The sequence below is a fragment of the Anastrepha ludens genome, chromosome 2, assembly GCF_028408465.1.
Source record: "Anastrepha ludens isolate Willacy chromosome 2, idAnaLude1.1, whole genome shotgun sequence".
Classification (NCBI taxonomy): Eukaryota; Metazoa; Arthropoda; class Insecta; order Diptera; family Tephritidae; genus Anastrepha; species Anastrepha ludens.
This window is the reverse complement of record NC_071498.1, coordinates 1,542,681-1,556,070: the sequence shown is the minus strand read 5'-3', so window position 1 is coordinate 1,556,070 and position 13,390 is coordinate 1,542,681. Positions and strand designations below refer to the sequence as shown.

The window sequence follows — 13,390 nt, the reverse complement described above, 5'->3', positions numbered from 1 at the left end:
TTCCCGGTACTTTTTGATCATAGGGTATAGAGCCGTCGGGTCTTCCATAGCGTCATACTATTAAGTCTGAGCGCTGAAGCGGCAGCCACGTGTTTTCCTGCCAGATTTAGAGAAAGAAAGTTGACTAGCACCTCGAGCGCTTTACTTGGGGTAGTCTTCAAAGCGTCGGTGATGCAGTTCTTTGGACTTTGCTCAGAAATTTCATTTAACTTGCGTTTTGAGTTGATGGCCACAAGTATCCCATATAGTAAAATAGGCCAAACTATCGAAGCTTAAGGACAATGTGTAATACGAGGTGTTAATCCCCATTTAATTCCGACCGCCTTTTTGCATATGTACGATGCAATGTTGGCCTCTTGGGCCATATTCTCAATAATAGGTTTCCACGTAAGTGTCCTGTCTCAATGAGTCCTAGGCCATCTCTTTCTAAGAAATCTCCATTCCCTTGAAAATTATTAGCACGGAGTCTCTGGGCATGGAGAAGCGATGGAAATTGCAACGATTGGTGTTGCTGCTTAAACCAGGCAAGCAATCTGACCAACCATCCGCATACAGATCCCTCTGTATGTTGGATACAGTAAGGAACATTTTTGAACGTATCATATGTGATCGCCTGCAGGAAAACTTAGAAAGCTCCAGCGGACTCTCTGATAAACAGTTTGGTTTCCGCAAGGTCAACCGTGGATGCTATCAGACTAGTCACAGACATAGCTCGGGAAGCTATCAGCGGGAAGTACCTCCATTAAATATTGAGCAGTCATCATTGGACGTAAAAAATGCTTTCAATTCGGCAAAATGGTCTAACATACTGCTAGCCCTAAAACTTTTGAAAGTGCCATGTTATTCCTTGCGCATTGTCAGAAGCTATTTCAGCAACCTACAGTACGACACTGATAATGGGCCGGAAAAGTATGAAGTTACTGGTGGGGTTCCTCAGGGATCGGTCCTGGGGCCAGCACTTTGGAATGTTATGTACGACGGGGTCCTAAAATTAAAACTTCCCTATAAGGTAGAGATGGTGGGATATGCTGATGATATTGCGCTGGTATCTGTAAACAAGCGGCTGGAAGCAGAATGTAACGATGTAACAGCGAGAGTACAGCGATGGTTCGGTAATGCGGGCTTGGAGCTGGCAGCCCAGAAAACAGAGGCCGGGCTTATAAGCGCACGGAAGCAAAAAGGGATTTTGAGGATCACGGTCGGTGGACACGAAATACTCTCACTCGAGGCGATTAAGTATCTCGGAGCCATGCTCGACACGAGGCTAAGCTTCAAGCATCATTTGGCAGCAGTTAACTGTGAAACAGCGGCTGTCAATGGCGCACTCACAAGAATCCTGCCTAACAAAGTTGGCCCGCAAGGAGAGAGGAGACGACTCATATCGACTGTGATGGACTCTATCGTATTATATGCAGCCCCGATATAGGCTGAGGCTAAACATAGCCATGAACGTGAGGTAGTTCGCACCCACAGACGCAGCGCACTACGTACTGCATGCGCTTATAGAACGGTATCAGACGACGCAATATGCGTTGTGGATATTCATGCGATGGAGTTGTATCGCCTATACGGCGCAAAACGAGTGAAACTGACGGTATCAGAAAAGGCGGTAGAGAGAACGCGATCGATGGTCGAACGGCAAAGGAGATGGGATGAGTCAACCAAAGGTCGGTGGACTTACAAATTCATTCCAAATCTTGAAGGGTGGATGAATAGGAAGCATGGCTATATTGACTACTACCTAACTCAGATACTCACCGGACATGGCTGCTTCCTTGAATATCTACACCGTTCCCGGCTGGCCGACAGCCCTTTTTGCCCGAGTTGCTCGAATACAGTCGAGAGCACAGAACAGATTGGTCCAGGATATGTGCTCGACCATCACTAAATGGGACGCCGCAAAAACGTTCGCGGCTACAGTCGTGTCGAGGACAGCAGCAGTAGAAAGATATATTAAGTATGTAATACTATTAAAATATGTAATTAATTAGGTAGTAAGGCCAGCTAGATTATTTCTTAAGTAGTGTACTCAATCTAGCTAAGACATAATTCGGCAGTTTTGAGGAAAAAAGGAAGAAAAACACAAAAAACAACCTTATAAATAATACAGTTTATGTAGTCTATTCGCTTCTCAGTAAGTTTTTGCACCTTTGCTAACAGGTGCACAGTGGAGATCAACTGTTTTAGACAAACCGACGACAGGTGCAGACGCTTGAGCCAAACACTCACAACAGTACCGAACAGAAGACAAGACAATAGCTTGTGAGTATCGGGCTATTGCACATTTTCGGATGTTTTACTTTCTCTACAATGGCCTGAAAAGGCAGGGAGGAATGAATACTATCGATGCCGTAAAGTCTCCATACGCCCACAGGAGCGGAACCTGGACGCAGAAACCTGTTGTGTGAATTGACATAAACGCGGCTCCACCTTGAAGATATGCTAACGCGGTCCCGGGGTGGAAATCAGCCGAGGAGGAGGAATGTTATAGTGTTAGTAGGAGCATGCCCCACATACCATTGGTGTGATGGCATCTTTGATGACATTTTGATTTACACCTGACTAAGCAAAAAAAAAAAAAGCACGGAGACTCTAGGTGGTCTATGCTTCCTTGTTAAGACAAATAGTTCAGTTTTATTGGGGTCTATTCTGAGTCCTCTACACTCTGTCTTGGCGGACTTTGATAGTGCCTGTCTTTTCGGAAATATCTGTCAACGTAGACGATAGCGTCGTTGGAGTTAGCAATCAGGCTCTAGGCTCACTTATAGTTTGATGGAAATTAGTTGGAGTATACCTGATTTCCATTCTAGTTCTTTTATTTTTACCATTATATGAGACTGAGTAATAAATCATATTATTACATTATGAAAAATTTTATAGTTGTGAGCTTCTTCTAGCCACGAGTGCATAGGAGGCATTCGACAGAGATTCTTAGCCTAACAGGGTTACAGCTTTCGACAGTGTTGCGCGTCTTTACCGGTCACTATCCGATGGAAGTCCATACGATGAGGTAACTTTGGGTTCCATTTGCCTCATTGTCTACAGAATGGTGGGGTGGAGTCGTGTCTACATCTGCTCTTCAGTGGCTTTGTATTTGATTATCTAAGGTCCAAACAACTTCAGCTTTTAACTGCGTCTGAGAAGCTATTCGGTTTGGATATTAGCCAGCTGTGAAATTTTCTTAGTAACATGTCTCTTTCGTTTGAAGATAACACAATGGATGGATTTTCAATTGCCGGTAAAGAAAGCTTTTCTCCGTCGGAGGTAATTATCTATTCTAACCTTAACTTTTCACTGGGATAAGCCTTCCAATCTAGGCTTTTAGTTTCTGGTTTTCGACTTTTGTGCCGTAATTTTTAACTTCCAATTTATTTGCGTAGCAGAATGCAGGATTTGCTGTTATATGAATACTTTATTTTTGTAAAAAATTGAGTAAAATACTACTAATATTGGTTTGAAAGATTCGCAAGTTAAAGAGGAGAAGAGTTAATTCGAGGTTGAAGACGAGTGGGCATGCCTCAGAAAAGGGATATCATAGGATAATTGATGAATTACAAATGATGAAATGGTTACATATGATACTAAAATCTTAACAACTTAGTGAATAAACTAAGCAGTACAACCTAAACGGTGGTTCGGATGTGTGGCGGCAGGAACAACAACAACCGGGTACATGTGCCAGTGGTCTATAACGTAGAGAGCGGATTCTTGTCGGGTTTTGCTATTACTTTACCTTGTAAATTTAAGGCCGGCGTTGTTGTTGTGGTGGCGGCAGATATTCACGATTGCTACTCGCGCCAGAACCAGCCGCACTGGCTGGCAAACCAGTGGCGCCAGCTACACCAACACCAGCAGGCCCATAAGTAGCTTGTGTGGCGGCAATTGGCGTTACTGCAGTGTTGAAGGATTGAGCTGAAGCTGGAGCGCCGCCAGGGAACCGACCTGCACTATAGCCTGCGGTCGATGGCACCGGTGTTGCTGTGCTAGGCAGGGTGCCATAAGCGGTGGGTCGCAAGTTACCCGCGCCAAAAATGCCTCCTGCTGTTGGCACTGAAGCGCTTGTGGCGCGTAAGCCACTGCCGCTAGCAGCACCTGGATAATTAGCTGATTGACGCGCGCCTAATTGTGCAGTGACGCTTGAACCACCGTAGGCACCAGCAGCGCGTTGCTCGCTGCCATAGTCATAGATATACGCATTGTTGGCGTAAAGCGAGGGCGCGGTGCTACATTCAAATTGATTCCACCATACACAGACGAGTGTTTCTTGACTGAAGATGGTGCCGTTTGGACAGAGAAACGAGTAGGTGCGATTGAGAGCGCATATATGAAAGACCTGGCACTGTGCTTCGACGTCCGAATAGTAACCGGGTAGTTGCTGTGTGCAATCGAAATTTGTCTGCGGCACTTGCGCATAAACCGGATAATCGACTGCGGGCACGCCCGGTATAGCAGAGTAATCGCCTTCACCGCCATAGTCCACATCGTTGAGTCCGGCGCTGCGTGCTGCGCTGCCATACGCTGTTTGAGCACCAGCAATATTAGTCAAGCCAACGCTATATACGCCGCCGCCGCCGCCGCCGCCACCACCACGTTGCTGAGTTGACAAAATGGGTCGCTTTGCCGTGTTGAAACCAGGACCCACTTGCAGTGCGGATGCGCCTGTTGCGCCGGCGTAAGCAGTTGGGCCAGTAGCACCGAGTGCGGTAGGTTGTGCGCCAAAAACAGCGTAAGGAGCTGCAGCCGCAGATGTTGCGCCGCCATAAGCACTGCCACCGGTGGACGGATACCCGACAGCAGCATTTGTAGGTGCAGTAATAGTGTTACTACTGAGCGGAACCAATGGACGTAGGGCATTTGAGTTGCTCCCGCCACCGCTTGCAATATTAGAAATCTCCGGGCGCGCATAATTGTAACCGCTCTGTGCCTAGAAGAAGGGAGAAGAAATATGCTGAAATTATTGCATGAAAACAAGCGTAAATATCGCTTACTCTAGTGCCCGCGCTGAGCAGCAACAGTGAAAGCCCTGCAATGAGAAGAAAAATGGAATGTAAGAAGCAAATGGGGGAAGCAAATGGGAATATAAAAGTTTTTGACCGCCTCTATGCAAAATGAATTAAAGACGTCCGCTGCGGCAAATTAAAATGCTTCGGACAGAGTGTGGCTCTGGCCCAGTTTTATAAGGCCAAGATCGTCGTTTTTGACTGCCACAAGCGGGTAGCTGCTGCACGTGATTGCAATCTGTTGGAGCCAATTTGAATGCGAACATTTATCATTGGTTGCGGCGGTAGTGGTGGCAACGTTGAAGTGCATTACATCTGTGTATGTGTATATGCAGCGTGTAGATATGTATAACACTGTATGTGCTCACATACAGGCAGCACGTTTTTGCGAATTGTGAAGAGTTCGCAAAGCAAAGAAGCAAAAGTTTGTATTGAATGCATGCATACATGCATATGCACATATGCGGCCTTATGAATGGCTATGTGTATATGCTTATATGAGTATGCGCAAATATATCTATATTTCTTTGTGCATAAGCCACAAGTGTCGCACTGGTCATGTTTCCAGCGGCTTTTGCTGCCGGTATGATGAGCTTGGCTGACTTCCGCTGTGCGCTGTTGTTGATGATGCTGGTTGGCTTGGTGACCGTGATTTCTTAAACCAATACTCTTTGTGAATAGTGTGTTTGAGCAAAGTTAGTAAACAAGATTTTCGAATTTGCGATAACTATTTTCAAATCTTTCCAGCTATTTTTCAAGCACTTAGGACTAATAATTGGAATAATTTAATACTGATTGAAATGTGATGTGTGTACGTAATCCTCTACCCTACGGGTAGCTTAAATGGTATAACTAATATATTTCTTTTCCATTGCCCTTCATATAGTGCACTTTACAACAGTCATCATCATATTGGCATTGCAGTCCGGGGTGGACTATTGCCTCATGTACAATACGTCTCTATTCTTCTCGTCGCCTTGACCGGCCTCTCCTTCTTGCTCCTTCAGGGTTTGCTTCAAAAACTGGTTTGGTCACTCTTTCGCTGCTCATTCTTAAGACGTGTCCATGCCACCGTAATCTTTGCGAATTTATAAACAGCATTACATTTCGTTCCGCAATTAAAACACTGAGCTCGTGCTTATACCCTATACGGTATATACCGACTTCGAATCGCATAGGGCCGAATATTTTTCTGAGAATTTTTATTTCAAATCGCATTAGTAAATTCACGTCATTAACTTTAAGGGCTCATGCTTCACAGCCGTAGATGAAAAGGGGTATTATTATAGTTCCGTTGATATCAATGAAGACTTCAAAAGTTTGATATGGCCAAAGTATGCCAAGCTGCCTGAATACGGTTTTGTACTGATAAGGACGGATCCTTATTTATGATGAGTACTACGCTTAAGTATTTAAACTCTTGCAAGAGCTCAGAAATATAGCTTCCGATTCTGATGTGACTATCATGAAAGGATCGAGTGATGTATTTCGTATTTTCTTCATTTATCTCCAGGGCGGTGTTTTCACCCACCTACCTTCCTATCTGACTCATCTTGCAAGTGTTCGCAAGACAAAACTGTTTGATGTTGAAGAAAACTACCGGAACGTAGTCAAGTAAGGCATCCTTTTTTGTTTTTATAAAGGTGAATTATGGTAAAGTTATTTAACCCATAAGGTCAGCTTATTCAAAATCTTAAAGAGTATTTCTTATGACTGTAGAGCTCTGATAGAGCTTCTCCAGAGTTCTTAGTTTCAGTGATTTCCACAGTTACTTCTTTGAGTTCGCTACGACAAAAAATTTCATCTTCACATTAAAAAAACAAAAACAAAACGACTTAACCGGCATGTGCAATGAGCAAGGAACCAAAACAAAAACAAAAAAAACAACAGAAAAAATAAAACTGCAAAGCATGCGTACGAATCTTCTGAGACTTACATATTAACAATAAAAATTTCAAAGTTACAATAAAGAGGTTAAAATTAGTGATTACCAACTTAATGCTGAAAACGAACATTATTAAAGTTATTCACGAGATACCGAGGCATTCAAAATTGGTGTTTACGGATGGCCGAATTACGACGCAGTTGCGGTCAACATTTGAAAGGAATCATCTCTCCAAATGCCATTGGAATCTATCTCTGAGCTTCCTTTGGTGTGAGTTTAACACACAGAAGCCTATTCCGCTAATTCATTTTCATTTACCTTGATGCGCACATGTCCCGGAACCTGGAACTATCTCACACCTCATGTAATCCAGTGTATTATGAATCAAGGCTATTATGTATTGTAATTGTTCGATTCGTTCTCATCTAAGAGATGACAGGGCGTTAGATTGTCAGTAAAAACTACCATTTTCTTAACTTTTTCCTCCACCGCTATTTCTACTCCTTTTGCTATTACCCATAAGGCATCTTTAAGACGAGCACTTCACCCCAGGCAGATAACACTGTGTGACAAAAAAAAAAAAAAATTAAATATACTTTTATGGAGACCTAGCACAACTTGTAGGTTTTGAAAAACTAAGAAAAATGGTATAGGAGAAATTTCCAATACACCCCCAAAATCTCATTTTATGGCCATAAAACCGTTTTTCAGAAGGTTGATGTGATGAATCACTCCTAACTTCGCCAATTTCCATCCGATTTCGAATTTGTTTTTTTAATTCGAAAGAACAAAAACAAGCCTTTTTGACAGTGTGTTGACAATTTTTCTGAAATGACAACTGACGAGACTGTAGACGGAAGTATTTGGAATTTTTTTATTTTTTCTCTATTTTTTCAACTTTGACATAATTTTATGATATTATCCGTCACTAAGGATTTTTTTTAGTACACCACTGTTATAGTAAATTTAATTTTGCGTCGAATAAGCTATATTTGACTGTAATTGAATGAAAATTAATGGAGTTGTGTGAGTTTTAAGATTTTAGTTTTTTTTTTACTAATTTGGTATGTAGGTATAACTTACGCTAAATGGGAATAAGGACGTGTTTTGATGCGTTATTATAGACACGTACTATTTATTGGAGTGTATATGTATACATAAGAGTACACTGTACTGCATACAACAGAACTGGTTAGAACTTACGAAAATATCAGACATATTATAGCACATTTTTTTTTAATAGAAATATGGAAAAGCTCCAAAGTGTACCAAAGTTCACACTGTACATTGATTAACAAAAGAAGTTTGTTATTATAATTTAACCTTATTAAAACGTCAAAGTTTTATTGTTTGTTTCATTGAAATTCAAGAGATATAAATCAAAACGTTGCCAGAAAAGTCGAATTTCTCAATATTCTCCGATGATGTGGCATCATCAGCCCTATCATAAACCAGATGATTGTTATTTTTATAAAACGGACGTAAACGGTCATCATTATAAAACTCGAAAGCACATAAAGTATTCTGATGTTGCAACTGTTAAGAACCCCGTAGTCTTGGACGATATGATTGACTCAACTGCAGGAACTGAAGGAAGTTCAACTCATTGCTGATGATGATCAAACTGATAACAATAAACCTGATGATGAAGAGTACTTTCCGTCTGGTTCTAAGTCTTCAGAACGACACATTGTATCAAATTCAGATTTTCAGGATCTTTCTCGTGATTTACTTCTATCGGGAAGACAATCTGAAACGCTCGCTTCTCGATTTAAACAATGGAATTTAGTTGATGACGACTTCAGATGAATGATGATGATCGAATTTCTTACAGAGAAGTATTCAAACCTGATGAAGAGAATGACAAATGTACTAAACTCCAAAGGGCCGTTTAAAATGCATTTTTAAGTTTGGAACCAGTTCCGTTGTGTACTGCACCGTACCGCACCGTACCATACCGTACAGTGCTGCACTGCACAATACTCCAATAAATATTACGTGTTTATAATGACACTTGTTATCATTTTCATGCTTCGAAACGCGCCCTTATTCCCATTTAGCGAAAGTTATACCTACATACCAAATTAGTAAAAAAAAAAACTAAAATCTTAAAGCTCACACAACTCCATTAATTTTAATTCAATCACAGTCAAATATAGCTCATTCGACGCAAAATTAAATTTACTATAACAGTGGTGTACTAAAAAAAATCCTTAGTAACGGATAATATCATAAAATTATGTCAAAGTTGAAAAAATAGAGAAAAAATAAAAAAATTCCAAATACTTCCGTCTACAGTCTCGTCAGTTATCATTTCAGAAAAATTGTCAACACACTGTCAAAAAGGTTTGTTTTTGTTCTTTCGAATTAAAAAAACCAATTCGAAATCGGATGGAAATTGGCGAAGTTAAGAATGATTCTTCACATCAACTTACTGAAAAACGGTTTTATGGCCATAAAATGAGATTTTTTCTTAGTTTTTCAAAACCTACAAGTTGTACTAGGTCTCCATAAAACTATAATTTCACTGTCGCACAGTGTAATGTAGCTGGTATCTTGTCGTCTTTAGTAATCAAATCAAGACTGGCTAATCAACAGAAACACGGTCGTAGCTCAGATAACAAGAGCGGGCTCATTTACGATCTTAAATAGTGCCTTGATAAACAGGAGCATTTATCTTTACCACCTTTAGCAATCTTCCCGACAACATCTACATAAACTGCTCAGATCTCTCATTACGGGGCTCTTAGCTGTTATTATTGCTCATTAGTTTATTAACAATCATAATGCAAGATTCAGTTGCGGGCTTTGTTGGCAGTGACTTTGTGCGCGATAAGTTTTTTGGTTGGTGATTTCGGCACTCATTTTCAAGAAGCAAGTATGCTTTTATGATCTTAAAGATCTCTTTCTAAAAGAGAACGGGAAAAAGATATACGAAACCAATCCACAAGGCGACAGAAGAAGAGGCCAGCCGAAATATCGATCGAGAGATGACATTGAAGGGGACTTTGGAACTATGGGCATATCTAATATCAAATGAAAAGCTGATGACCGAGTGACATGGAGGCGAATTGTAATGGAAGCAATGGTTCCCCGAACTGTGATGTTATGATGATATTGAAAAGAGAACAGTGGAGATTTGTCTCTTTATTGACGATTGAAAATTGAGCTGGTTCCTGTAGTATGTGAGATATAGGGTAATGAACTAGCCGAAAAATCAGCTAGCTGGAGATTTTTAACCCATTTTCTGGAATTAGAATTATAGACCCAAGTTTATTGGAGCTTATGAAGTTGATCCTAACTTTTATGAGAAAATTCACGAGAATCATTCGATCAGGATTTTCTAAAAAGGAAATACTGGAGTATTGAAATTGCACAAACTAAGAAACTAACTAAATTAAATGATATAAAAAAGAAAACTAACTCTAAATTAAATTAAATAAAAAAAAATTTTAAAAAAAATTTTTGAATGGAATGAAAAAGGGCTTAAACTAGTATTTTAAGAGTGTATATTAAGTTATTCTGTAAACCAAAGTTGATCAAGTTCAAAAATAAAATTTTCAAAGCATTTTTCTAAAACCATTACATTGTGCTAAGATTCTACTCAGATTTAAATAAAAAATGGGATATGAATTTAAATTTTTTAATTTTTAATTTTTTACTAAAAAAAATTTATTTAGAATTTAATTTTAAATAGAATTAAGATATGAAATTCTGTATAAAATAACTAAATGCCAATTCTACCGAACTAATATAGAAATCAAATTTTATAAAATTTTTGTTAAAAAAATTAAATGCATTGTGCATTTTTTAATGCAAAATAAAATAAATAAAAAATAAAAAGACCATCTTTCATCCCATATTTTAATACAATACTTCCTTCTTTACCAAAAAATTTTTCAATACCAAAAGATTTTCTTTTACAAATATTTTTTGGCGTAGCCAACTAAACATTTCAATTTTTGCATTTTATTTTTCTTTTAAGTTAATTAAAGGGCGTTTTTAGCTGCATGAGAACTGTCGATATCGATAACTATGGTTTGACAGCGGAGAATGACAAACTATGTTGAAATTTCTACTCAGTAAGGTTCGCAAAGTCACCACGAATTGTTTAACGCCAGAACACCTCCAAATTGTGGAAATTTACTAGACCACTTGCGGCATCGTCGGTAATTATTTTTTTCGAAATGAGGAAGGAGCTGCCGTTACGGTGAATGGTGAGCGCAATCAAGCCATGTTGACTAAATTTGTGTTTATAAATTGATGGTTTATGGCTTAACAATCGATTTATTGTAATATTCAAGCCATATGGCGTTAATGACCGGATTTATTGGCAAAAGTAGTCAAAAATTGGACTGATCAAATGGACAATGTAAGCCGTAGCACCGGGGCGGTTATGTCGAATATCATATTAGAATACAAGACTCAATTTAGTTAAAAATCGTACTGCATCACAAATGGATTGCGAATTTATTAATTAAAAATTAAGCAAACTGGTGGCAACTCTGTACTTTGAAATTACGAATTAAGACAATTATATTGGGATGCAAATAATTTTTATGAGAAGTGAAAGAACAAATAAAAATAATAATTTGATAAACAAATAGAAAACTATTGACAACACTATGCGAGATTTTTCGCAAATTCAAAAAGTTTCATTCGTCAGGCAATTCCTCTTGTTCTTTGTATATTTTCGCTCTGTAGTTTTCTTTTCTAACCTAAAAAAAATACCTATTTATGTGGGGACTTTTGATTATTACTCACCTATATAATTTAATATTTCTAACATATTACTTATGTTTTTTCGTGCAGCCATGCAACAAATTTCAATTTCTTTGCGGATGGTTGCTTTGCAATATTTCTTTCCTTAATACGTGCCAAATATTATTCCAAATGTAGTTTGGAGTTTAAAAATGCACTTTCATTTAAATTCCTTGCAAATTTGAGTCCTCTAAAATTTTTTCCGGCTCGAAACTTTGGCGTTTTCACACTATAGCGCACTCAGCACGGCGTATACGCAACTTTTTGCTCAGTTAAATGGGAAGCGTTTAAATTCTAGCAAAGCGGCCGATCGACTGACACTGCGTTTGTGTGCTTACTTCTCCAAAGTGTAAGCCTTTTTATATCATCAAACCCATGCTGTCGTCTGCAACATGCAACCAACAGCTCATTCCAGTTAGCGACGTCAATTTCCAATGCAAACAAATAAGAGGGCCAGCACACATTTCGATGCATTCTGAAATCTCCACATTGAGACGTAGTAAATGATTGGAGATGGAAATATCATCAGATTCTATTGCAAATTATTTTCATTCTAATTATTGAGAATACTCAGAGAATACTGTTATACAATTCGTTAGTTGGCTCTGCAACTGATTGATTACTTTTGTTGCAGCGACAGCTACTCTCCGTTGTTGTTATTGATGTTTTTGCTTTACGTATACCATTTGTTGTTTGTTGCATCTTTGGCGAATTTACGATATGTGATTTTTTATCAATTCTCTTGACGCATGGGCACCAACACATATACACACATGCTCATATACTCGTATATTCATGTAAGAGGTACTCACCCACGTAAGCAAGTAGCCGCGCGGATTGCTGACGTCGCTCACAACGTGTTCAAAATTTTTGCTCATTTGCCTTTTTTCTCGTTTGCTTCGCGTTTTTATTTCAATGCAGATTTATTACCATGGATAATCCTATTGTTTGTTTGCTAGCCCAACCCGGCCCATTAATTGAATTTAGTTAATAGCGTTTAACGCTCAAGTCAGCATCCCGGGCTTATGTATGCACACATATACTTACAAATATATGCCTGGTTAGATGATGGCAAAGGCTTTTGACGTTAGTGTTGTGGTTATTGTTGTTTCAAACATGCATTGCTACCACATGTTTGATGATTATTTTAAGCGCAGTTGACTTCAAGGTCAGATCATATCCTTGCCAACTGCGCAAACTCTTCTGATTTGTTATTGTAAATCCTTGTATGTATGTTACACAAACACATATGTGTCCCATAATATGCCTAATCCAAATGTCAAAATGACCTCTAACTTTTTGGTAAATTCATCCAATACCATTAGGACATTTGTGTTTCAACCAATGGGTCTCTTGTGCGTCCGTTTGCTTTATTACCATTGGTTTAGACTAAGAAATGTCAAGGTCTTTGCTGTACAAATATTTTCAAAATAATTGGTCTAATCACTAATACTGCATTCTGAATGTATGTATGTACATATTCGTGTTTGTGGCCTCTGTAGGGAATTGTCAATTGTTTCAGGTATCAAGATCACCATAAAAAATAGATGCGAATAGTTGAAGATTTAATTGGAAGTGAGCAAAAAGTATGTGATAATTGGAAAAATATTTAAAACTTCGTACATTTGAGCTAAAACTCATATGGGTAAATAGAAATGTTTCTTTTTTTTAAGTTAAAAATAGAGTGCAGATATTAAATAATATATGCAACTTGAATCTAAAGAAACAAAATTCTTAGTCAATG

General features: G+C 38.9%; 1 protein-coding gene across 1 annotated transcript; it reads right to left on the bottom strand.

Moving 5' to 3' along the window:
* Nucleotides 1–3,224: 3,224 nt before the first annotated feature.
* LOC128856194 (uncharacterized) lies at nucleotides 3,225–11,965 on the bottom strand. The gene is made up of 3 exons (XM_054091542.1): nucleotides 11,650–11,965; nucleotides 4,989–5,023; nucleotides 3,225–4,924 (listed from the first exon to the last, which is right to left on the bottom strand). Exons 1-3 carry the CDS (start codon nucleotides 11,699–11,701, stop codon nucleotides 3,743–3,745), a joined length of 1,269 nt encoding a protein of 422 aa, XP_053947517.1. The 5' UTR covers nucleotides 11,702–11,965; the 3' UTR covers nucleotides 3,225–3,742.
* Nucleotides 11,966–13,390: the final 1,425 nt, after the last annotated feature.